Source organism: Lipophrys pholis (genome assembly GCF_963383615.2).
Source record: "Lipophrys pholis genome assembly, chromosome: 17".
In the NCBI taxonomy this organism is placed as follows: domain Eukaryota; kingdom Metazoa; phylum Chordata; class Actinopteri; order Blenniiformes; family Blenniidae; genus Lipophrys; species Lipophrys pholis.
Window position 1 is genome coordinate 22,803,377 of NC_137643.1, and position 27,313 is coordinate 22,830,689.

General features: G+C 45.9%; 1 protein-coding gene across 1 annotated transcript; it reads left to right on the plus strand.

The window, feature by feature from the left end:
* The first annotated feature begins 1,604 nt into the window (after positions 1–1,604).
* LOC308122826 (cell adhesion molecule CEACAM20) lies at positions 1,605–26,933 on the plus strand. Its single transcript, XM_080484943.1, has 10 exons — positions 1,605–1,725; positions 2,000–2,344; positions 10,646–10,809; positions 10,990–11,116; positions 13,707–13,985; positions 16,424–16,699; positions 17,155–17,409; positions 19,118–19,229; positions 25,607–25,646; positions 26,001–26,933. The coding sequence occupies exons 1-9, from the start codon at positions 1,686–1,688 to the stop codon at positions 25,623–25,625; spliced, it is 1,617 nt and encodes a 538-aa protein (XP_080341069.1). The 5' UTR covers positions 1,605–1,685; the 3' UTR covers positions 25,626–25,646; positions 26,001–26,933.
* The last annotated feature ends 380 nt before the right edge of the window (positions 26,934–27,313 follow it).

Here is a 27,313-nt window from a genome sequence, read left to right on the forward strand (position 1 = left end):
CTGATTTTAGAGACATTCCAGGTGAAAGAAAGTAGTCCTGGTCCTGGTCCTGGTCCTGGTCCAAGTCCAGGTCCAGGTGCAGCTCCAGGTCCAGTCCGGGACCTGGGTAACTCCCAGGTTCCTCACAGTGGTACTGGATGTCAAAGGTCAAAGTACTACCATCCAGTGGTTCTACACGTTTACATCATTTCTTTCTCAAATACAACAACTTGTGTTTTATCTGAGTTCACCAGCAGAAAGTTACGGCTCATCAGGGTTTTGTCTTCAAGACAAGTTGATCAGAATCATCGTTTTCCACGGATCAATAGATTTTGTATCGTCTGTATAACAATGGTAGACAATGGAGTGTGTCCTGATAATCGTCTTACAGGAAGCAGGTAGAACTGTAAAGAGTGGAGGTCCTAAGACAGAACCATGTGGAACTCCATGCTCCGTGAAAAACTTTTATCTTCTCCGTGACCTTTCGTTGCCGTGAAGCTAGCTTCATGTGCTCTAAAACCGGAAGTTGCGCTTTCGAAATAAAGGCATCAACACACAAAACAGGAAGTTAACTTTAGCAGAGAGAAAAATGTACTCAGGGATTTTTACACCATGTTTACTTTAGTCTGAGCTGAAGAGTCGTTGATATGAAGGAAGTGGACCAGAACTGGACCAGAACAGAGACCAGAATAGGACCAGAACAGGACAAGAACAGGACAAGAACAGAGATCAGAACATGATCAGAACAGGAAGAACAGAGACCAGAACAGAGACGAGAACAATACCAGTACAGAGACCAGAACAGGACCAGTACATAGACCAGAACAGGACCAGTACAGAAACCAGAACAGAGACCAGAACAGTACCAGTACAGAGACCAGAATAGGACCAGAACAGGACAAGAACAGAGATCAGAACATGATCAGAACATGATCAGAACAGGAAGAACAGAGACCAGAACAGAGACCAGAACAATACCAGTACAGAGACCAGAACAGGACCAGTACATAGACCAGAACAGGACCAGAACAGGACAAGAACAGGACCAGTACAGAGACCAGAACATGATCAGAACAGGACAAGAACAGAGACCGGAACAGGACCAGAACAGAGACCAGAACATGATAAGAACAGGACAAGAACAGAGACCGGAACAGGACCAGAACAGAGACCAGAACATGATAAGAACAGGACAAGAACAGAGACCAGAACAGAGACCAGAACATGATCAGAACAGTACCAGTACAGAAACCAGAGCAGAAACCAGAACAGTACCAGTACAGAGACCAGAACAGGACCAGAACAGAGACCAGAACAGGACCAGAACAGGACAAGAACAGTACCAGTACAGAGACCAGAACAGGACAAGAACAGAGACCAGAACAGGAGCAGTTCCAGGACCAGGTCTTGGTCTGAGGCCAGAAGAAGTAACTTTGATCAGAGTCTCTGAGCTGGGACTGGAAACACTGATGCATAGTGTGGACGAAACGGTCAACAGCTCCAACAGGCTCTGTGTGTGTGTGTGTGTGTGTGTGTGTGTGTGTGTGTGTGTGTGTGTGTGTGTGTGTGTGTGTGTGTGTGTGTGTGTGTGTGTGTGTGTGTGTGTGTGTGTCTCTCCTGGGTGTGTGTGTCCTGGGTGTGTCTGTAGAAAGCTGCAGCTACTGACGCAGCGTCTCTGTTTCTTCTGCGATACTTGAACCGTCCGGATGGATCTGAAGACGCTTCTGTTTCTCTTCGCTTCTCTCGGTAAGAAATGACGCAGAAAGAAATTAACGCTCGTTATGAAGCTGGATCAGTAGATTTAAGATAAAGTGCGTCTTTCCGCGGCGCCTCTACAGTTCGAGGCGGAGAAGCGCAGTTTCCTGCGCGCCTCCTCGCCTTTACGCGTATAATGGAGAAGAAGTTCTTCATTGTAGTTGTATCTTCAGTGTTGGTTATTAAAGTGCCTTCCTGCCCCTCTCTCCTCTGCCCCTCTGCCCCCTTCTCCTGTCCTCTCTCGTGCGTCCCGGTGCGCTCCCAGGCGTCCTGAGGGCGCATAAAGACGCGGTGCACACGGTGCTGCCGGAGGGTCCGGTGGACGGGATGTTGGGGAAGAATGTGACCCTGACCACGCTGCTCGGCAAGCCGGAGTACACCTTCATCATTTGGAACTACAGTGACGGCGAGGACACTGTGCACGTGGCCACGGTGGGGTCTTCGGTGACGAAGGTGAACGATCCGTACCTGAACCGGGTGTCCATCAACGCGACCGACGGCGCCTTGACGCTACGCGGCCTGCAGAGCGGGGACACCGGGGACTACAGCATCACCGTGGTGGGCATGGCGGGCGACACGACCACCGGGGAGATCAAGCTCCGGGTTCTGGGTGAGTACCGACACCCTGCGGGGCGCCGCATTACATTTTTCTTACCCACCAAATGTTAAACGTTTGCGCACCGAAGCTTTTACAAGGAAACTTTTGTGCGTTGTGGGAAGTTTCGTCTCCTTGAATCGACCTGGAGGTGAAATAATTCACAGGTTGAGGTAGTTTGGTGCAGATTGAAGTAGTTTGGTGCAGATTGAAGTAGTTTGGTGCAGATTGAAGAGTTGCGGGCCACACCTGCTGTGGAAACGTCTCAGAAAGACACGATGACTCTTCCTCCTCCAGGAGGAATATTTGACCTGCCCATGAAACTGTATCCAGTATTTCATATATGAACTATATATATATATATATATAAATATATATATAGTTCATAGGTGAAAATATCTCCACAGAGAGGAACTGAAGCTGATTGAGAAAGTTTATTTTACTTATTAATCCGGGTGTTTCCCGTGGATGAGAGGATTATGAGCCTTCACTTGTGTGATCTTGTGGCTGTTGCGTTCCTTCTTCTTTCATCTTGCTTGAACGCGAGCTGGTTTTCTCCCGCTGTTAAAGCCGCATCGTTCAGAAGCGTTTAAACGAAACCGAAGTAACAGTGTGGTCGAGTTTGAGCTTTCCTGCGTCTCACTGGGGAAGTTTGAATGACAATAGTGGCTTTTCCGGACGGGGTTTGGTGCAGTTTGAAGGCTCGAGCCACACCTGCCTCTGCACAACCAAACAACAATTCTTAATAATTCCTGGACCAAATTTTAGCTGGAAGTTTAAGACTTCCGTCCTCATTTCTCTCTTCCCACACTTGGACGTTTGTGAAGATGCTTCGACAAGGATCCGCTCGTTTTATAGCTGTTGCTTCGTAAACGTTCGATATGATGCAGGGTGGATTAAAAAAGCTTGTTAATACGAATAAGAACCTTTTGATTTGTGCTCTGGAGTTTACATGGTGTCACTAAACGTAAAGTGTTCCTGATGGAGTCTGGTTGAGTTTCAAGGTGAGAGCCACACCTGGCTCCAGGATTCAACCGTCACATAATGACCCAGGGAGGTTTCGATCCCTACATGGACGTGTGTGTGAGTGCTTTTTAAACTTATGTCATCTATAATTTAGGATTCTATTAGAATTTCCTCTTTTCCCGAATTGAAGCTGATTGTTAAACGTTTTATAGAAAAGAGCCGTTTTATTAGCGTTGGTTGTGTTTCTTCTACGAAGCCGATCGAATGTAAAGGTTCGAAGGTGTTCTGGAGCAGTTTGACGGCGAGGGACACACCTGAAGCAAAAATGTGTCTGCAGCCTGACGGTGACGCACGAACTGATTTAAACCTTTTACACACTGAAAGTGGATGTTTGTTCAGTTTCCACAGATTGTGTCACGTCAGAGGTTTGTTAAATATAAACTGCACGATTTAATAATCAGTCTTGTAAAAGGTAGGTGATTCACCTTTTATTCACGTGTAAGAGAGAGAGAGAGAGAGAGAGAGAGAGAGAGAGAGAGAGAGAGAGAGAGAGAGAGAGAGAGAGAGAGAGAGAGAGAGAGAGAGAGAGAAACCTGAGGAGCGCGCGCGCGCGCGCAAGTTGCTCGGAAACCAAACAGCTCGGCGCACTACGTTCCGCGGCGGAGGAAGTGACTTTGTTTGTTTTCGTGCACGTTCGAGAGAGTTTGACCACACTTCTCCCTGTTTCAGTTGAAAACCTTCGCAGGTTGTGTTTGAGCAATTTGAGCTGCACTCGGCCCAGGAAGTATTTGTTCAGGTGAACTTAAAAAAAAAAAAAGTAAAAAAAAAAAAAGAAAAAAAAAGGTGTGTTTACTTCAGGGTGCGGCTCCGCTTCTGCGTTCACGATCATCTCAAGACTTTTCTGTTGATTCATTTATACTTTGATAGAACCATAAATCCGCTCATACTCCAGCACTCTGGAGTGTTGTCACGATGGAATGTGTGTGAGGTTAAATTATGTTTAATACTTCTGGTATCGCCGTACTAAATTTAATGTTTAACGATAAAAGTGTCACGTGGTTGCTACGGGGTTTTATTGGTTGTTGAGATTATTTGCTGATAAAATGTGAGCAGAGACAGAGTGAAGAGGATACAACAGAAACCTGCTTTTTTTCAAGGATTTATCAGTAAAACAGTTTTTTTTATTATTAATAATAAGTTGAATATCACAGCGCTTCACAAATAAACACAAACAGCAGTTACTTTTTAAAGTTCTTTATTGGAGGAAATAGAAAGAAGCAGATCTTGAAGGTTTGACGCGCGTATTTTGATTTTCTGTGGGTTCATCTTGAGCTGTGATGTCCTACATTGTGAATTGTCCCCGAACATATCCAAACAAAAGAACAAACACATAAATCAGCATTTATTCACAATTCTCATTAAATCTACTGATTTTCAGCTTTCAGATAAGAATCATGAAGATGCTTCACAATCGATATCAGTTTTAACAATGATAAATTATATAAAAGTTGTTAAAACACTTTACGAGTGATGGAATAAGGAAACACGTCATTTAATTGTGTATTAAAAAGGAGATTTTTTAAAAATTATCTATAAAATCCTGTTCTGCTGACCTATAAAGCTTCAAAACTCACAAAGCTTGGGCTATATTGATTTTGTAAAACCTTTTAGCATGTAGCCTCACTGGTGTGCAAACCCCGAAACTCTTTAGCATGTAGCATGTAGCCTCACTGGTGTGCAAACCCTGAAACTCTATAGCATGTAGCCTCACTGGTGTGCAAACCCCGAAACTCTTTAGCATGTAGCCTCACTGGTGTGCAAACCCCGAAACTCTTTAGCATGTAGCATGTAGCCTCACTGGTGTGCAAACCCTGAAACTCTTTAGCATGTAGCATGTAGTCTCACTGGTGTGCAAACCCTGAAACTCTTTAGCATGTAGCATGTAGCCTCACTGGTGTGCAAACCCTGAAACTCTTTAGCATGTAGCATGTAGCCTCACTGGTGTGCAAACCCTGAAACACTTTAGCATGTAGCATGTAGCATCGCTGGTGTGTGAGCCTGAAACACTTTAGCATGTAGCATGTAGCCTCACTGGTGTGTGAGCCTGAAACACTTTAGCATGTAGCATCGCTGTTGTGTGAGCCTGAAACACTTTAGCATGTAGCATCGCTGGTGTGTGAGCCTGAAACACTTTAGTATGTAGCATCGCTCAAAATAGCATGCTGAGCAGTTCAGCTAATGGTCGAAATCAAGCGAACTGCCGGTGATGAATTTGCTGGCAATTAAGTTGCTGGTGTTGAAGATCGTTGGTGATAAAGTTGCTGTTGTAGAAGGAACGATCTCGTCAGCAGGAGGTTTGATTCAAAGTGAAATCAGCTCCGACGACCTCGACCTCAGTAGAAACTACACAAGGAACACACACACCCTCACACACCCTCACAGACACTCCCACACACACACACACACACACACACACACACACACACACACACACACACACACACACACACACACTGCTCGCACGCAGCCGTCTGCTGGTTCAAACCCTCGTTCATTTTTTATGCTGCTTCAGGTTACAACGTGAGCTACAGAATGTTCCAGAAAGAAAAGTACTCCAATACTGTCGCTTGTTACTTTTTGAAACACAGTTACCTCACTAGAAAGTACAAATGAAAAGAAACTGCTTACAAGAGGAAGATGCTCTAAAATCTAGATGTTGGTGGAGGAAGACTGTTCAGATAATGCTAATGCTAATGCTATCTCTGCCTTCAGGCTGGTCTGATCCAACATGGCGACCAGTGACGTCTCCCTCAGTGACAGTTAGTTCTATCTAACTAGCCTAACCTGTTGTCTTTGCTGAACAGTTAATCTGGTTCATGCTAAAGGTAACAGCATTCACGTCCGGTCCTGACACACCCTGCTAAAGTCAGTCACTGTGAACGCGACCGTTTGTAGAACCAGAAAGTGATTAAAGCGTGTCGTCCAGGACCCTGCTGAGTCACCAGGGATCACGGGAGCTCTGAGGCGCTGCCCGAACATTGTTGTTGTTTTTACCTTTTGATTAAATGTCAAGCAAACCCTGAATAGTCTGGTGTTTTCTTTTTTGGTTTTTTTAAAGCTGCTGCTTTTAGTAGGCGTGTCTACCAGTGTTTGGCCAAAACGTTCCAGAACCAATCAGAGGTCGAGGGGGATGTGTGTGTGTGTGTGTGTGTGTGGGGGGGGGGGGTCGGCAGCATGTCTCAGATGTTATCTGGGAGGTCGGGGGACAAAATGGTTTGAAACAAGAGACTCAGGAAATGTTGTCTTCCATCAGATTGTTGTATGATAAGCTGTGGTGTCCCGCAGGGCTCCATCCTGGGTCCTCTGTTCTTTTAGCAAAAGTTAAATGTATCACTGAAACGTCTCGTTTTATTTAAAGACATTTATAAAAAACGTTTGTTAATGCCTTGTTGAATTGTGTGAAAAGAGAAAAATGTTTCCCACCCTGAGGTCAGTGCCCCCATATGTCGGACTCTTTATCATGAGAGGGTCCACATTCATCGTCCAGGGAGAAAAGTTAGTCAACCGGAGCACTTCGGGGCCGTCCACATGAGAACCCCGGTTCACGTAAAAGAGCTGTTTTTGGCCGATCATCCAGATGAGGCGGCGTTTTAGAAGCACAAAGAACAGGATTTTTTGAAGACGGGTCCCAGAGTGGGGAAATTCTAAAACCCCGGCGTGTGTCGTTCACACCCCGAGGTGTGGACGGCAAAGACGATCATCTGTGGAAAAAAGATGACGTAATCGCCCCCCCCCTGCCCCCACACCGCGGTCCGCAATGTCGTCAAATAACCACAACAATCACGGACTTAGAAGCTCCGGTGGAGCCGCAGAAGCTACTGACGCTAGCAGCAGGAGGAGCAGGGCCATAGACCCATAGTACTCAGAAACAGACTCCTGCTCATAAACGTCTCTATAACTCTATGTGCTCCGTCTCTTCTTCTGCGTTTTTGGTGTGTTTGGTGAGTCACAGCGCCCCGAAAGGCCGACATGTGTACTACATGCCCTGAAGCCTCGTGTTGAGCCGTGTTCATAGTGACGTGTGGACGGAACCTTTTTTTTTTTAGAGCCTCGGGGAGAAAAAAGATAATTTGTGTGTGGATGTGGCCTAAAATGTTGTTCTGGGTCTTTATTACACTGCCGGTTTGTCTTCTCGTTGCTACTTTACGCTCTCATGGACTCAGCTTATGAAAAACAGCTTCATAGTTGCGGACTGGGAACAAACACGACTCCGCAGAGGACAAACTTTTACACAAACTAAAGCTCCCGGTGGCCGACGAGTCTCTTTTTTTTCATGTCTTAGTTTTTAAGTTTGAAACAGAAAAGCTTCAGTTCAAAGAGGAAATATTTATGAGGGAAAACACCCCAACAGAAATGTGTGTGTGTGTGTGCGTGTGTGTGTGTGTGTGTGTGTGTGTGTGTGTGTGTGTGTGTGTGTGTGTGTGTGTGGGCTTACCTGCCCAGACTATCTGTGGTGATAAGAATACGGTCAAAATGACCATAAAACTGTTTCAACAATGTAAGAAGAATAAATGAGAATAAATATGATGTAGTCATTCGTTAATGTGGTTTCAGTGAGATACGGTGGCTCAGAAGTCACATCACAATCCGAAAACCAAAGCACAAATAGGAAAGTTCAACCGACACTCATTAGAAAAAGACTTTTTATTCAATGATGAACCACTTTCCCGCTGAAACCTGGGTACTGCGTTTCTCTGCACTGATGTAGGTTCACATGTTCTCACAACACACACACACACACACACACACACACACACACACACACACACACACACACACACACACACACACACACACACACACACACACACACACACACACACACACTGCATGCATCTGACCCGCTCCCTTCTCCACTCTCAGCCAATCACAGGCCACCTCGCTCCAACGTGTCAGGTGACACAAAAGAATTGGAACCAAGTAACATCATCACAGCTGAGATGTTACACTATTTGTTTTACATTTTCCTGAGTAAAAAGATATATTGGCAGGACAAACACGAACTCCACACAGGTTGAATTTCCACCCAGACGACTGGTGAGAGTAGAAGCTTTGCAACTCGTCGCGTTTAAATACTGAAGCATATTGATTCTGTCAGTTTTCACGTCACTTTTATTTTTGAATGTTGTTAGAAGTGGGCGTGGCCACGACGGTTTGGCTTTTAGCCAAACGGACCTCAGAGGTGGTTACTAGGGATGATGGAGCGATCTGGAAGACGGGGAGGAAAAATGCCTGTCCTATTCTGTCAGATGCAAAAAGTTCTGGATCAGGTAGCTCTGTGGGTCAACGGCTGGGGATTCAGAATTTCATCTTCCAAGAGCAAATACATGATCTTTCGGTATAAGAGGATGATTCCTGCAGTAAATATTTCATTGTATGGTTGCCCAGTAGAAAGAGGGAAAACACTGAAGTTTCTTGGCCTGTGGATGGATGAAAGACTCACGTGGAAAGGACACATAGGACAAGTTGTTGGAAAGTGTGAAAAAGTAATAAATATTCTCCGTAGTTCGGCAGGAAGCGACTGGGGTTATGGTTTATCGTGCAATGATCAGATCCATCTCAGATTATGGTTGTGTGGTTTTTGATTCAGCTTCCAAATCTGCTGTTAGTAAACTAGACCGGGTAAATCTGTAGTGGTTCCTTCAAAACCACTCCTATCCCTGCCTTGCTCATTGACATGGGGGAAAGGCCACTAAAGATCAGGAGGAAACAATTGGGGCTTCGGTATTGGGCCAAGCGATGTGGCACAAGAACCAGCTCGGTTTCAAAGTGCCTTTTAAATGCGTCCTGTGAATTTTCTGGTACCGGAAAGAAGTCAAATTTCTTACATCACATAAAGCAGCTGGCGGAGGATTTTGGTTTGGACAGTGGAAAAGTGGCTGTTGGTCGTCTGTTCCTCCTCGGTTTCTTCCTGAACCTGAGGTTCAGCTGCTCGCTCTTTCAAAAGGGGGAAATAGCCTCAGCACGGAGGTGAAGATGTTCCTGAATCAGTATAATGGGTTCATGAAAATATTCACAGACGGGTCAAGGGGTCCAGTTTCGCGGAAAACCGTTTTCTTGTTGATGAGGAGAATCTGCTAACCAGCACATCAGACAATATGTCTATTTTTGTCTGCTGAACTTTTGGCAATTGAAGGAGCTTTAGACTGGGTGGAGCATGATAAACCAAAGAACAGTGTCATATGCTGGGATTCTGCTGCTGCTTTGGTGGCATTAGATGAAGGTGCTTCTTGAGCTTGACCTAATCTAGTAATGGAGTTCCTGCACTGCCTTTCAAGAACTGAAAGGTCCGGTTGTAATGTTGGTTTTATGTGGGTGCCAGGTCACTTGGGAACTGAGGGAATTGAAACCGCTAAAGAATCCCTGACTAAAGAAACAATTGAATTAAAAGTACAAATGGGTAAAGCGGAATGGATTAGCATCTGCAATGAAAATCTGGAGACAATGGCAACAGGAAATGGAATCGGGAGCAGAAAGGTCAACATTTTTTTATTCTGTGCAGCTTTTCATGTTTAACGTAAGAAGTGGAGGAGTACGCTGGTGTGCAGAGATGATGTTATTTTAACCAGGCTGAGATTGGGGCATCGCCCAATGGCAAGTAGTTTAAAGCTGATAGGCAAACATCTGAATGGTTTTTGCGAGTGTGGGGAATCAGAGACGGTATTTCATGTATTATTTCACTGCAAGATATACTCTTGCACTCTGTACTGTTTGAAGGATCTTGTCTGATCTGGTCTGGAGGTGTTTTCCTTGAAAACGGTTTTAGAGTTAGGGGGAAATTATGACTCTCTTGGGAAGGCGGGGTTAAAATTCCTCATTCCTCTGGATTATACGAGAGGATTTGAGCTGGTGGAGTAAAATCTTGTTTGGGCGGTGGAGGGCAGCATTATGCCGTACGGTGTACGGCCTGCCGGAAATCAAGAAGAAGAAGAAGGTGGTGCTCGGTGTTTTCTTGAGGGAATCTGGAGTTCTCCAGGGAGAACAGGACGTAAACAAGGGGCTCAGACAGTGTTGATTCTATGTCGCGGTGGCCCTCAGGGCCCTTTCCTGGATCCTCTGGTGTTCAGATATACATTCAAATTTAGAGTTCCATCATTGGAACTCAGTCCGCTCCGGTCCGGTCTGGTCTGGGACCCAACAACTGGGAACCTGTAGCTGTGAACCACTAACCAAACTTATCAAATTCCATGTGAAACCTCTCTGAACCTTCAGTGTTTAAACCTCCAGAGGAAATAGCTGATTCACTGAGACGCTTCTCTCTGACGTCCATCTTTGTGTTTCTGTGTGCAGAGCCGGTGTCCGACGTGCTCATCAAGTCCAGCTTGTCCGAGGCCATGGAGTACAACAGCACGGTGGTGCTCACCTGCACCGCCAAGGGCTCCTTCGTCACGTTCACCTGGCTCAACGGCACCATGCCTGTCGTGGTCGACGGCAGACATGTGGTTCTCAAGGAGGTCCGCTTCTGCTTTTCCTTCAATCTCAGTCACTGTTGTTTGTATTAAGGTTATAAAGGTGAACGTGGTCCACTAACTGGCACCTGCTGCAGGTCACAGTGTTCATGCTGAAAGAATTTAACAATGCTAACATGAAACTCCTTCCTGGGATTCACTGGAGTTCACGTTCTCTCCTCGCAGGAGGAACTGTCCACCGAGCTGACCATCTATGAGGTCTTAAGGTCCGACCTGAAGGGGCCCATCTTCTGCAAGGCTGCTAACAAACTGGAGACACAGAAGAGCGCCCCCTTCAACCTCACTGTCCACTGTGAGTACTGCACCTCACAGCACCAGGAACTGATTCCTGGAACTCCGTTACCTTACTGAAGTCTCAGACAGGTTGTTCCTTCAAGTTGTTGCGCTGCTGTCAGTCATTAACCTGCTTACCATGCCCACTAATAGCATTAACATTGGCACTGCTGTCGGTCATTATCCTCCTCACCGCACCTACTGATAGCATTAGCATTAGCGCTGCTGTCGGTCATTATCCTCTTCACTGCGCCTACTGATAGCATTAGCATTAGCGCTGCTGTCGGTCATTATCCTCTTCACTGTGCCTACTGATAGCATTAGCATTAGCGCAGCTGTCACCATTATCCTGCTCACCGCACCTACTGATAGCATTAGCACTGCTGTCATCATTATCCGGCTCACCGCGCCTACTGATAGCATTAGCATTAGCACGGCTGTCATCATTATCCGGCTCACCGCGCCTACTGATAGCATTAGCATTAGCACTGCTGTCATCATTATCCGGCTCACCGTGCCTACTGATAACATTAGCATTAGCACTGCTGTCATCATTACCTTGCTCACCACGCCTACTGATAGCATTAGCAATAGCGCTGCTGTCGGTCATTATCCTCTTCACTGCGCCTACTGATAGCATTAGCATTAGCGCTGCTGTCGGTCATTATCCTCTTCACTGTGCCTACTGATAGCATTAGCATTAGCGCAGCTGTCACCATTATCCTGCTCACCGCACCTACTGATAGCATTAGCACTGCTGTCATCATTATCCGGCTCACCGCGCCTACTGATAGCATTAGCATTAGCACTGCTGTCATCATTATCTGGCTCACCGCGCCTACTGATAGCATTAGCATTAGCACTGCTGTCATCATTATCCGGCTCACGGCGCCTACTGATAACATTAGCATTAGCACTGCTGTCATCATTACCTTGCTCACCGCGCCTACTGATAACATTAGCATTAGCACTGCTGTCGTCATTATCCTGCTCACCGTGCCTACTGATAGCATTAGTGTTGCCTGAAGCTGCTGTTTCCAGTGAAAAGCAGCTTGGTTATTGTCTTACTAAACTAACCCAACATCCAACTGTTCACATTAGCATTAGCAGTTTAAACCATTAGCTTACAGTCACTGAGTCACACTTCCTGTTTACATAGCAGCACGTCGTCGGCCCTACACACACACACACACACACACACACACACACACACACACACACACACACACACACACACAGAAAATATATTTTTTTCCTGATATATTTCCTCCTTTGTTGCAACTAGCAGTGAAACAGGTCAATGAAATGTCAATTTTTAACAGGAGCAAATCAGAGAAAAGCGACTCAGAGGAGGACGCTTTCCACTGAAAATGACACGGCGTCGTTCTTAGAGTTAGAGGACTCTGAAAGCGTCTCGTTTATGAGCTTCATGTCATTATCGTTAATTTGTTATCAGAGTAACTTTGATTTCAATAAAGTAAAAGTACATTAAAAAGTGATAATAACCAGATAATAAAGGGAGATGTGGAGGAAGTCGTCAGCAGGAGGTTTGATTCAAAGTGGCAGAATCAGCTCCGACGACCTCGACAGAAACTACAGAAGAAGGAACTGTAGGAGACCGAGACCTGAACCTGCCGCCACTCCCACACACACACACACACACACACACGCACACACACACACACACACACACACACACACACACACACACACACACACACACACACACACACACACACACACTGCTGGTTCAGAACAAGTCGGGCAAGTCGAGTTGCTGTTGAGTGTTCAGACCTTTAGAGTACAATCAGAGTGTGTGGAAATGTCCTGAGGGCCAACGTGTGATTACAGGCTCCTCCCCCCTCCACACACACACACACACACACACACACACACACACACACACACACACACACACACACACACACACACACACACACACACGCACACACACACAGAAAATATCTTTTTTTTCCTGATGTATTTTCTCGTTTATTGCAACTAAAAGTGAAACAGTTCAATGGATTCTCAATCCCACACGAGGACAATGAGACGGAGGAGAGGAAGAACACCCTTTAACAGAAACCAGATTCAGAGAAAACGTTCCACTGGAAATGACTCGGGAATGACTGAGGAAACAGACTCAGTCTCTCCAGAAGCAGAGAACAACAGACTGTTGATCGTATCGAGGGATTCAAACCCTCGTTCAGGTTCTTTCAGTTGATTAAAAAGGCATTTTTCTTAATGAATGGAAATCCCTTCCTGTTGAATTTCAAATTGTGTCATGTCAGAGCATGAAAACAATATTTATCTCGCTGGGTCAGTTTGTTACGAGATGTTTATTGTTCACAGTATTTCATGTGTTCACTTCAGTCTGGAACCTGAGTTCAAATCCAAAGACACACACAGCGAACGTTCAACAGGATTCACATGTTCCGTGTGTGTGTGTGCGTGCGTGCGTGCGTGCGTGCGTGCGTGCGTGCGTGCGTGCGTGCGTGCGTGCGTGCGTGCGTGCGTGTGTGTGTGTGTGTGTGTGGGTGTGTCATTGTGCTGGAGCTTTAATCAAACATTCCTGAGTGTGTGACCTGAAGCTGACCTTTAACCCGCAGACGGACCCGACGACGTGAAGATCCATCCCGCCAAGCCGGCGCAGTACATCCGGGCGCGGTCCAGCTTCAACCTAACGTGCTCGTCCGCCTCCAGCCCGGCCGCCACATACCTGTGGTACTACAACAAGGAGGCGGTGAAGACCGAGGGGCCCGTCCTCCCGCTGGAGGTCATCGAGAAGCTCGGCCACGGCAAGAAGGAGGGCTCCTACACCTGCACCGCCACCAACGCCAAGACCAAACGGGTGGTCCGCTCGCCGGCTGTCACCTTCGGCGTCATGGGTGAGGAACCACCGAGTGCAGTCGAGGATGATGATGATGATGATGATGATGAGGATGATGATGGGTGAATGGATGGAGTGAAGCTCCAGCAGCAGCTCTCAGAAAATGGTCCAGAGTTGCGTTTCATCTATCAATTCAATATATCTGATCTGTGACCTCATGGCAGGACAGTTAGAATGAAAACGTCTCCAGAAGACACAGAAAGACTTTCAAATAGTCGATAGTCCAGGAATTTGTTTTCCATTTCCAGCTCAGGATAAATGTTCAGTAACAGACTCAACGTGTTGCCCTCAAAGTCTCAACGGCATACATCTGATATATTTACCTGTGAAAGTTTTAAGTACTATTACAGATGCAAAATGTGAGATGAATGTGGAGCAACTCAGTCCGTCCTAAACCTACAGCAGCATCATTAAGACAAGGGGTCAAGTCAAGTCCTTTCTTTATCACGTAATTATACGAAGTATAATGTGCCTGTGAAATGCTCTGAGTACATGTTCCGCACCGAAACAAGTTTTTCTATAGGATAGAAGATTTAAATTCAGAACACAAATAAAGAACATGACACATTATATTACAATATTGATCAAAAATAAAGGAGATTAAGGCCTACAAATGAGATTAATGGGTGTCAGTGTCATTTCAGTTCACGTTCAGAACAATTTGTTTTTCAGTGGTGAAAAAGTGCCATTTTTACACGACGTAGATATATTTTCACAAAACAAAAAAATTACAGTATTACATAAAGTTAATTTTAGTGAATCCTTCTGGTGCAAAATACAGTGAAATGTCCAGAAAACTGGTTTTCTGGGTGTTTTTTTACAAACTTTCAGGATAGTTTGATAACAACCGGGCGACCGCATCACGAAATCTCGTGTTGTTGTGTTTTTTGTTTGTTTGTTTATTTAATTTTTACATTTTCTTGGAGGTTGGAGTGTGTGTGCGTGCGTGCGTGCGTGTGCGTGTTGGTTTTAAAAAAGGAAACGAGTGCAGCGTTCTCAGGACGTGGCCTTAATTTGCAGTTGAAATGGCATTAAAGTGGATGAGTCAGATATTATTGAAACTCTGAGTCGTTTCTCCTTTTTTAACGTTCAGCTTTAAAGCAATTCAATTCAATTCAATTCAATTTTATTTGTAAAGCGCTAAATCACATCAACAAACATCTCAAAGCGCTCTTACAATGATAGAGAACCACAGAACCCAACTAAACCTTCCAAAGCAAGCAGATGTAACAAGCAACAGTGGCCAGGAAAAACTCCCTCGCATGGAGAGAAGTTCATAAGAAGTCCCTCTTCGGACCCTAGACTCTGGAAGGACGGCCATCCGCCTTGACCGGTTGGGGGGAGAAGTACATGGGATAGGACAGGGAGAGAGAGGAATAGAAGAGGGAGAGAGAGAGTGGCATACAGGCCAGAGAAGTACAAATACTAAGAAAAGTCTATGATGAGCGTTGGTCTGATGATGAGCCAATCTCAGTCTGGAGATTAAGGGCCGTGCCGTTGCGGTGGGGTCCCGGTGCTGTGGTGGGGTCGGGTAGTAGGACCGTGGTAACTCCACTCTGGGAGTCTTGGGTCTGATCCCCTGGATCCTGCTCTCCTCCTGTCAGTATCTGGTGGCTCCAGTAATGTTGTTACACAGAGAGAAAGAAAGAAAGACAAGAAACAGAAGCTCCAAATGTAGAGTTCCTCCCTTTAACGGGAGAGAGGAAATCCCCTCAGCAGTCTAGGCCTAGAGCAGCTCAACTTAGTGCTCCTATTTTATTCCTATTTTATTCCTAAGGATAAGCTTTATCAAAGAGAAAGGTTTTTAGTCTACTCTTAAATAAACTAATGGTGTCGGCCTTTCGGACCGAGGCTGCTAGTTGATTCCAGAGTAAAGGAGCCATATGGCTGAAACTCCTGCCTCCTGTTTTACTTTTATGGACTTTAGGGATTACCAACAGTCCTGCATCCTCTGAGCGAAGGGCTCGTGGAGGGTGAGACCCTTCTAGAAGTTCACCTGTTGATAAAACCACGGAGGGATTCAAACCTCCAGCAGCAGGATAAGATTTATTAAGTGCCAACATGCAGCAGCACAGCCTAGTGGTTATGTGCCAACGGTGCTCGGAGCCGCTGAAAACAACAACAGCACCAACTAGTGGATCAACATGTAAACTACATTGTTTTCAAGACGTTGCCATGTGAATGTGAAAATGTCCTAATATGAAAATGCAAAGTCGAGCAAAGTTTTATTTTGAAAGGTTGTTCCGATGTAAACGACATGTGAAGCAGCTTTACGTAGAATTGGTTTGGACTGACGTTCAAACCTACAGCGGCGGCACTACGATAGTGCGTCAGTTGAATGAGATTAAACGTTGACTCTCTCTCTCTCTCTCTCTCTCTCTCTCTCTCTCTCTCTCTCTCTCTCTCTCTCTCTCTCTCTCTCTCTCTCTCACACAGAGCCGATCACTGGTACGAAACTCACCGGGCCGACTGGCGTCCTCATCGCCGGGAACCACTCGGCCAACCTGAGCTGCTTGTCTACGGCGGGCGTGGTGAAGACCCTGACGTGGCTAAAGGACGGGAAACCCCTGAGGAGCAGCGGCGTGGTCTTCTCCGCCGACAAGAGCTCGGTCCTCATCAGCCCGGTGCTGAAGGAGGACAACGGGAAGTTCACGTGTAAGCTCGCCAACCCCGTCAACTCCGAGGAGGCCGTCTACACCATGGTGGTCAACTGTGAGTGTCCGCCGCCGCCGCCGCCGCTTTACAGCTCCACCGAGTCCCAGATTATGTCAGGGATGCAGGGTTTGAGAAGCTCGTAAAACATCTCTGAAGTGTCAGAAACAAGAAACGAGGGAACTTAAATACGTGAAAGTGAAAGACAACTTTTCCTAAACAAATCACTGTCTTCTAATCCAGTTAATCCACCGTTCAGATTATTTCATGGAGATGTCTGATGTCACTGTCAAGGCTTCCCACTGATGTTCTCACTAATCTGGGATTACCGTGCAGGAAGTCCACAGACTGCATGGGGTCCGAGGCTCCGTCTAATCTGAGAATGTTCAAATAAATAGAATTACTTATTTTAGATAAATTAAGAGAGTAATTAGTTACATTTACAACCCAGATCAGAACATGAATTCCCAGAGACGTTTCTCTCTTTAACCCTTCCACGGTGCCTCGCTGTGCAGACGGTCCCGAGACGCCGGCGGTGAGTGGCCGCGAGGCCGTGGAGGTGGAGGACCCTGTCACGCTCACATGCTCCGCCTCCTCCCAACCCCCCGCCAACTACAGCTGGAAGCTTAATGGCACGCTGACCGCCATCAAGACGGCCACGTACACCATCGACAAAGCGCGGTACGGCAACAGCGGGACGTACACGTGCGAGGCGCACAACACCGTGACGGGCAAGAAGAGTTCGCAGACCTTCAACCTCTCTGTCAAAGGTGAGTCCACGTCGTAACGTCCAGCGGGTGTGTGTGTGTGTGTGTGTGTGTGTGTGTGTGTGTGTGTGTGTGTGTGTGTGTGTGTGTGTGTGTGTGTGTGTGTGTGTGTGTGTGTGTGTGTGTGTGTGTGTGTGTGTGTGTGGTAGCAATCCAAACCTAAAGCAGCGTCTCTGAAAACGGATCCGGTTGTTAGAATCTAAACTCATAGCAGCAGCGTTAATTAGAAATGCGTAGAAAGTGAAACTACGTTGTTTGTTTGATCGTTGTTGCTAAAGTTCGGATGTTTTCTTTCACGTCAACACGTTGTTCTTCAGAGATTATTTGAGTTTTTGAGCAAAGTCTGGTCAAAGCTTCCTACTTAAAAACAAACATGTTCAGGTCAGATTTCTGTAATTCAAGCAAAGAAAAGAATATCAAGTTTTCCTGGAGTTTTACTTTAACAATACATAATGCACCTTTCGTTATGTACATCCTGAGCTGTTCCATCAAACAGACTGTGTGTGTGTGTGTGTGTGTGTGTGTGTGTGTGTGTGTGTGTGTGTGTGTGTGTGTGTGTGTGTGTGTGTGTGTGTGTGTGTGTGTGTGTGTGTGTGTGTGTGTGTGTGTGTGTGTGTGTGTGTGTGTGTGTGTGTGTGTGTGTGCGTGCGTGTGTGTGTGTGTGCGTGTGCGTGTGTGTGCGTGTGCGTGCGGTCTCACACATCCAGTGCTCACTTCCTCTGTTGTGACTCACCAATCAGAATCACTTCCTGTCTGCGGCTTGTGTTGCTCACATAATTACAGTTTCTGCATACTCAAACACTACATGTGGTGTTTCGCTCATATTTCTGAGAATATTCTGTAATCTGTAAATGACTGTCCTTCGTGAAATTTGGAGACTCATTCCAGTGCGTCATTTAGTTACAGCTCCTCGAGTCTCGCAAGGCCACTGTTAGCATTAGTGTTTTTACCTGCTTTTTGATTTAAATCAACCAACATCCAGATTATAGAGCATCTTCCCCCTCTAGCATCCAGATTATAGAGCAACGTCCTCCTCTAACATCCAGATTATAGAGCAACGTCCTCCTCTAACATCCAGAATATAGAGCATCTTCCTCCCCAATCATCCAGATTATAGAGCATCTCCCCCTATCATCCAGAATATAGAGCATTTCCTCCCCAATCATCCAGATTATAGAGCATCTTCCCCCATCATCCAGAATATAGAGCATGTTCCCCCCAATCATCCAGAATATAGAGCCTTTTCCTCCTCTAACATCCAGATTATAGAGCATCGTCCTCCTGTAACATCCAGATTATAGAGCATCTTCCTCCTCTAACATCCAGAATATAGGGCATCTTCCCCCCTAACATCCAGATTATAGTGCATCTTCTCCCCCTAACATCCAGAATATAGAGCATCCTCTGCCTGTAACATCCAGATTATAGAGCATCGCCCTCCCCTATCATCCAGAATATAGAGCCTCTTCCTCCTCTAACATCCAGATTATAGAGCATCTTCCTCCACTAACTGATCAAACTTAATGTCATTGATCTGTCCCACACAGCGCTAATGCTAATGCCAATGCTAACACTACGATAATCCATGTGCCCATTATGAACAAAGGCTTTTACACATAACCTTTCCGAGTCCCTAGTTACTTTCTCTGTGCAGTAACTTTGTTAGTTTGTGCCAGTAACTACTGGAGGAGTAACTTTGTGTTTCCTGCAGAGGAGCTGGTGGAGGGCCTCTCCGACGGAGCCATCGCTGGAATCGTTATCGCCGTCCTGGTGGCGCTCGGAGCCGCCATCGCTTTAGTGTTCTACTGCCGGCAGAAATTACCGTGAGTACCGAGTTACTAATGTAACAGAGTCGTTTGAAAGTTAATTCCAGTTCATTTGGGATACAGAGTTTGCATAAGTTCAGGTTTGAATCATTTCTGAGTCCGACTCGTTTGAAGGCGGTTTAGTCGTCAGGCTTGAGAGTAATCTGAGACTGGGCTTAATCTGGATAATCTGGAAGCGGTGTGTGTGTGTGTGTCTGTAACCGATCTGTCAGTCTCTCTTTCTTTCTGCTTCCACCACTTTGTGACCTCCAAGGAAATTCTCCTCATTCCTGTCGCAGCTCAGCGTCTTACAACATGTTGGCTGATGCACACACACACACACACACACACACACACACACACACACACACACACACACACACACACACACACACACACACACACACACACACACACACACACACACACACACACACACACACACACACACACTGTAATTTCCAGACGCCAGGAGTTCTTGCGGTGAACAGTTTGTGTTGCTACACGACGGAGGAGCTGTGGATAAACAGGTCACCTGGAGTTTGGTGGAGTTTTGTTGTATTTTTTTGGTCTGTGTAGTTTCGAATAATTTTTGGGATATTTTGGGATATTTGTTTGAGTTTTGAGTGTGATGTCGTTTGATGCAGTTTTTTTAGGGACGGAGCCTGGAAGCAAGGACCCTGTTGTATTTGTTTCTTTTTTCTTACACGTAAAGTAGACCCCTGATCATGTGCACATCAGGACTGGTTAAAAATGTAATAACTGGTCAGTCGCGAAAATTTTTTTTTTTTACTAATTAATTGCACAATTTTCTGTAAAGTTGTTTCTTGTTTTTCTACTGAAGGCTGCAGCTTGTAATGGATATTTATTCAGAGAAAACTAATACCTGCTGGGCGTAGCACGCACACACACACACACACACACACACACACACACACACACACACACACACACACACACACAGAGTTTTCCATAAATACAAAGTGAAGATTAACAGGAAGCTTCTCTTTTCCTCCAATATGAAGGTCGAAGCTTGTCCTGCTCCTCAAAACACGTGTTAGCATCTTATCGTGTTAGCTTGCTCTGTCATGTGTTAGTGTGTTAGAGTGTTAGCGTGCTCTACAGCGTGTTAGCGTGCTCTACAGCGTAATTAATTGCACAATTTTCTGTAATGTTGTTTCTTGTTTCTCTACAGAAGGCTGCAGCTTGTAATGGATATTTATTCAGAGAAAACATTTTTTTTTTATATATATATATATATATATAATTAATATCGACTCAACACACAGAGACTATATGTAAATTCAAAGACTATTTTTATAAGGTCCTTTTAGCGGGTGAAACTGTTTGTCTCCAAGATTAGCAAAATAATAAAAACATGAATAAATAAACATCTAACATAAATCTGGTTTTGTTAGAGTGCAGGTCCACTTCTTTGAGAATTTTAATATTTCTAGAAACAAAGTGGTAATAATATACTGTAATATCCACACACGCACGCACGCACGCACGCACGCACACACACACACACACACACACTAGGTATACAGGAAAAGAGAGAAAGAGGAGAAATTAATATTTTACCAGTATTTCCTCCAGTTTTAGCAGTTTGGTGGCTGCTGGTCAGCCAACATGGCAACCTGCTATTTTGCTGCAGAATTACTTCTGTGGTCGTTAGATTCGGCTTTACAAAGTAAAGCTAATAACTTTCACTTTCTCAACCAGCCGTCAGGGAACTTTTTAAAGTGAAACTTTCTGCCTTAATATTATTACACTGGGTACTGTGCTGCTCTGTTGTCACGGTGCTGCGCCCGCGGTGGCTGTTACTCCGGTAAGGGAGAAAAAAAAAACAAGAACGGAAGTAAACAAAACTGCTGTTTGAAAAATGTTTCAAATCAATTAATTAAATGAACGCGTTATTTTTAACAGCACTAGTAATAACATGTACAAAGTGACCCCTGGAGTGCCACAATGTGCTCTCGGGCGCCACCGAGGAACACTAAAGAGGCCACCACGGCCCGTAGGAATGTCACAGAATTATCAAACCAAAACTCACACGCCAGACCTAAATCCAAAAGGAAGTCTGCAATTTGCCTTTCAAAATAAGATTTGGGCCCCAGTTTGGGTCTGGTGCATGTGCTGTCTCCTCTGAGGGCGAACATTGCTCAGGCTTCTGTTAAATGACAGGAGAGACGTTTCTGCTGATGGTTTGTGTCGAGCTTTGTAATAACTGGAGCAGTTTGGAGTTTATTAGGCGTAAGTTCGAGTCCCTAATCCCACCGTCTGCCAGCTCTCGTTGGAAAACCTGGGAAAAACAGCCGTCACTGTCTGGAGGAACGTCGTAGAGAGAAACTGAAAAGTGTGTGTGTGTGTGTGTGTGTGTGTGTGTGTGTGTGTGTGTGTGTGTGTGTGTGTGTGTGTGTGTGTGTGTGTGTGTGTGTGTGTGTGTGTGTGTGTGTGTGTGTGTGTGTGTGTGTGTGTGTGTGTGTGTGTGTGTCTTTTGTTTCTCAACTTCAGTCCAAAATGTTGACTCAAATGGAATAATTCCATCAGTTTGATGAGAAATTGGTGAAAAAGTGAAGAAAAGTGAACTCTGCGGTGCAGAGTGTGACGAGAGTGAACTTTTCTGTAAACCTGGTCGAGCCTGTTTCTGCTGCTTCCGGAGGCAGAACAAGCCCGAGGGCTGCGTTTTTTTACCCCGAGCCTCCTCTCCCCCTCCCCCTCCCCCTCCCCCAGCCGCTGCCCCTCCCCTGGTGACCTCACACAGGTGGTTGGGTATGGGTGGTTTCCCGGAGGGGGGCGGAGCCAGTGGGTTGGCTGGGGGCGGGGCCTCCGAGCGGCTTCACCAGTAGATTCACATCCGTCCTGTCGTCACTTCGTCAGTCAGGATGAGAGATCAGCCACATGCAAATACATCATGTCAAAGTTTAGAAGAAAAACTGAAGAACAATATTCACATTAAAACACATTAAAAATATCTGAATACAAAATTATGAAATCTGAATTAAAAAGTGACTGAAGTCATTCAATAAAATATTTTTTAGTTAAACAAACTAAATTCTTTTTTATGTTTTTGAAACATTTATAGAAACTCGTTTTAACATTGTGAAAGCTGTTTCATCAGTCTGCTGCTGCTATCAGGACGAGGCTGGTGTCAAATGACAGGAGGCAGGTGATCGCAGCGGTTACGTGATTTTCAGTTCAGTTTTCTTTGTTGGTTCAGAGACAAACAATGACTTCACTGTGGAACAATGTCACATGACCAAGGTGTAAAGTTAATACCTGCTGGGCGTAGCACGCACGCACACACACACACACACACACACACACACACACACACACACACACACACACACACACACACACACACACACACACACACACACACACACACAGAGTTTTCCATAAATACAAAGTGAAGATTAACAGGAAGCTTCTCTTTTCCTCCAATATGAAGGTCGAAACTTGTCCTGCTCCTCAAAACACGTGTTAGCATCTTATCGTGTTAGCTTGCTCTGTCATGTGTTAGTGTGTTAGAGTGTTAGCGTGCTCTACAGCGTGTTAGCGTGCTCTACAGCGTGTTAGCATGCTCTGTCATGTGTTAGTGTGTTAGAGTGTTAGCGTGCTCTACAGCGTGTTAGCATGCTCTGTCATGTGTTAGTGTGTTAGAGTGTTAGCGTGCTCTACAGCGTGTTAGCGTGCTCTGCGGCATGGTAGCGTGCTCTGCGGCATGTTAGCCTGCTCTCCAGCGTGTTAGCGTGCTTTGCAGCTTGTTAGCATTCTCTGCAGCGTGTTAGCGTGCTCTGCAGCGTGTTAGCGTGCTCTGCGGCATGTTAGCGTGCTCTCCAGCGTGTTAGCGTGCTCTGCAGCGTGTTAGCGTGCTCTGCGGCATGTTAGCGTGCTCTCCAGCGTGTTAGCATGCTCTGCAGCGTGTTAGCGTGCTCTGCAGCGTGTTAGCGTGCTCTGCGGCATGTTAGCGTGCTCTCCAGCGTGTTAGCGTGCTCTGCAGCGTGTTAGCGTGCTCTGCGGCATGTTAGCGTGCTCTCCAGCGTGTTAGCATGCTCTGCAGCGTGTTAGCGTGCTCTGCAGCGTGTTAGCGTGCTCTGCAGCGTGTTAGCGTGTTGTGCTTACTGGGAGAGCAGCCCTGTCATGAATGTTCAGCTGAAGATAAGTTTGCCCTCTCGAGAGGAAAACAGGTGCAGAACCACCTGTGAGAGGAACCGGCCTGATCAGATGAACAGATAAACATCTGTAAACACAGACGACCCACATCTGGAACAGGCAGGGGGCAGAGTCACATCATCAAGCGTCTGCGTCAGCCAATCAGGCCACAGGAAGTGAAAACAACTTTCCGGCTGACGGCATTCTTTCTCCCTGCTGTCAGTGAACACACCGTCCTGTCAGTGAATGCACCATCCTGTCAGTGACCGCACCGTCCTGTCAGTGAACGCACCGTCCTGTCAGTGAACACACCGTCCTGTCAGTGAACGCACCATCCTGTCAGTGAACGCACCGCCCTGTCAGGGAACGCACCGTCCTGTCAGTGAACGCACCGTCCTGTCAGTGAACACACCGTCCTGTCAGTGAACGCACCATCCTGTCAGTGAACGCACCGCCCTGTCAGGGAACGCACCGTCCTGTCAGTGAACGCACCGTCCTGTCAGTGAACGCACCGTCCTGTCAGTGAACGCACCGCCCTGTCAGGGAACGCACCGTCCTGTCAGGGAACGCACCGTCCTGTCAGTGAACACACCGTCCTGTCAGTGAACGCACCGTCCTGTCAGTGAACGGACCGTCCTGTCAGTGAACGCACCGTCCTGTCAGTGAACGGACCGTCCTGTCAGTGAACGCACATTCCTGAATATACCGTCCTGTCAGTGAACGCACCGTCCTGTCAGTGAACACAGTCCAAGTCCAAGTCCAAGTCATGTTGCGTTCACAGACTGTTGGCTCTTTTCTTTGCTCCTGGGCCGTGTTGCGTTCACTGACCGTCGTTTGCAGCTTGTCTTTATCTGGCTGTGTTGGTTTTCTTCATGTCTTCCTGAGCGGGCGAGGCCTTCAGGAATGTTGCGGTCATGTCTGCACTCGTCTCCTCCCTGCTGCCGCGCCTCCTCCTCCTCCTCCTCCTCCTCCTCCTCCTCCTCCTCCTCCTCCTCTGCAGCTTCTCAGGCTGGGCGAAGAACAAGAGCAAAGAAAGTTTAAATCCTCTGACAAGCTCACAGCTGATTTCTCGTTTTCAGCTCAGTGAGTCTGTGAGAGTTTAAGGACTCGTGACGCGTCTTCTTGTTTCATTCAAAAGTTCTTTTTCACAAATATAGAACAAAGTTATCAGCAAACAAACTGTCCGAGGTCTCCAGATGTTTCAGAGCTTTACAACATTTCCGATGTTGCAGATGTTTCCGGTAATCCCGACGTTTCTGACTTTCCAGACGTTTCTAATGTTTCCGCCATTCCAGACCTTTCAGATGTTCTCGACCTTTCCAACATTTCCGATGTTTCCAACATTTCTGACATTTCCGACATTCCAGACGTTTCGGACATTCCATACTTTTCCAATGTCCCAAACGTTTCTGATGTTTTCGACATTCCAGACATTTCAGATGTTTCAGACGTTTCCGACGTTTCCAACATTCCAGACGTTTCCGACGTTTCCAACATTTCCGACGTTTCCGACGTTTCCGGCATTCCCGACGTTCCAGACGTTTCCGACGTTCCAGACATTTGGGACATTTCCAATGTCCCAAACGTTTCTGACGTTTCCGACTATCCAGACCTTTCAGACGTTACAGACGTTTTTTATTCAACATGAAGTCTTCAACATGTTTTACGTTTGATTTATTTTTGTCTTTGAATCCTCGATAAAACTTCTGGTTCCGTCCAGTTTCTCAGATTGTTGTTTTGTTCTGACTGTTGTTCTGAACTTACACATGGTTTATGTTTTTGGAGAGTTTGAATGAATTCTGGATTCAACTTCCTCTTCCTCCTCCTCTTCTTCCTTGTCCTCCTCCTCGTCCTCTTCCTCCTCCTCCTCCTCCTCTTCCTCTTCTTCCTCCTCCTCCTCCTCCTCCTCTTCTTCCTGAACTCTCAGTGGAACTGCTTTGAGGTTTTTCTGTCTCGGAGTTTCAGATAAGATTCAGTGAACAAACAGTCGAAGATTGCAGAGAAAAGTTGTGCGTGACTCCGTGAAAGCTCCTCCGATAAAGAAAGAAAGAAAGAAAGAAAGAAAGAAAGAAAGAAAGAAAGAAAGAAAGAAAGAAAGAAAGAAAGAAAGAATGAAAGAGTAGACCTGCTGTCTTCGGAGCTCCAGAACTTGATCATTGTTTAGATTAAAGTTGCTTTATTTTTGTTTGTTTTTCTTCTTCTGTGGTTTCACTTCGACCTTCTTCTGTTTGCAGAATTGATTCTCCATATTAACGACGTCTTTGCAGCCGGCCGGTGAGTCTGAAACGTCACACTACAATAATACACAAACTACACACTAAATATACAAAGCCACACATTTAGTCCACTAAACTCCAGACTGAAGGAGGAAATACTTTGTCTAATTCGTTAAGTTGTAAGAACCTGATTCATTTAGACGTTACAAATGGAAGAAATTCTGTTAAATTAGTCCAACTATGTTCTTTTTTCTTGCACTTTTAATGCACTAAACTACACTAAACTACGTGCAACAACCCATTTAAACATCAAACTACACATTTAATACACTCACCTAAACTAAAAGACATAAAACAAACTACACGTTCAATACTACGTTTCTTCTGACTCTCCTCCGGTTTCTGTCTTCAGGCCCAAAAGGAACAATCCCAGCCGATATTTCACATCGTCCACTTGTGCAAACCGAGGAGGTCCGGGTGGAGGAGGTGAAGTGGGCGGAGCCTCAATCAACCACAAACCAGGACTCGCTGTTTATCTCCAACGATGATTTTATTTTAGACTAACAGACTTCACCACTGGGAAACCCCGCCCCCACCCCTACAACTCCTCTTCGACGTCCTCCTCCTCCTCCTCCTCCTCCTCCTCTGCCTCCTCCTCCCCCCCCCCCATCCCCTCCTCCTCATCCTCCTCCTCCTCCTCAGTCGTTGCTCCGTCTCGCCTCCTTCCGGAAGCTTCAAACAGAGACGAGACGCTTCGTTAACTTGGAGGCTGACGGACGAACGCTCACGATGAGTGACTGCTTTCATCCTGCCGGAAACCTGAGGAGGACACACACACACACACACACACACACACACACACACACACACACACACACACACACACACACACACACACGCTGGGGCCACACATGTTGACGAGCAGGTTTCTGGCTTTAAAGAATCTCTGGTTTGTTTTTTTCTCTGTGTCTGTGCCGGGCCGGGTTATTGTGATGGGTGGGGTTACTGTGACGGGTGGGGTTACTGTGATGGGTGGGGCTCAGGTCTGGAGCAGGGAGGTGGTTTTTTTCCCTGCGACCCAGCGTTTGATTGGTCCAGACTTTGATCCGAATACCTCAGTCAGGTTATTTCCACTGTTGAATCTAAAACTTCTCTGAAAAGTTCCAACGTTACTTCAAACAAAGCGGTTTTGTCGGCCACGCCCCTTTTGAAACGCTGCGCTTCTGCTGCTTCATGTTTATCTGACAATTCACAACTTGAGACTCAAACAACTTCTGTCAACAGAAAATCAGAACAGCTGATTTCAAATTCTCCACATTTAAACTAAAAATCTGTAGGAAGCTGGTTTGTTCGTTTTGTTCTTTGTTTGTTTGATCTTCTGCCATCTTGTGGTGAGACTTCACACTGCAGGAGAAGCTGCACAAGCCTGCCAGAAATTACTTGAAAGTACTAGTACTCCCATTGAGGAGTACTTTTATTCAGTGTAATCTCAGTCATACTTATGTACCAGCTACTCGAGTACATTGTAGTCTACTCACAGTATTTCCAGTTTGTTCTTTTAATCTGCATGTTTGGAGCCAAAAAGAGAAATATATGCTTTTTTTTTTTTTTTTTTTTTTTTTGTGGTGAAACTTTGAGTTAATTTATTGTGCCGCTTTATGCACTTACAAGAGTAACTCACTTCAACTTGTGTTAGTAGTTTGTACTGTGGTACTGAGGAAAAAG

Coding starts and splice junctions, on each gene's coding strand:
- LOC308122826 (XM_080484943.1), top strand. CDS start 1,686: ATGGATCTGAAGACGCTTCTGTTTCTCTTCGCTTCTCTCG. Junction 13,986..16,423: donor TGTCACCTTCGGCGTCATGG/GTGAGGAACCAC, acceptor TCTCTCACACAG/AGCCGATCACTGGTACGAAA. Junction 17,410..19,117: donor CTTCAACCTCTCTGTCAAAG/GTGAGTCCACGT, acceptor TGTTTCCTGCAG/AGGAGCTGGTGGAGGGCCTC.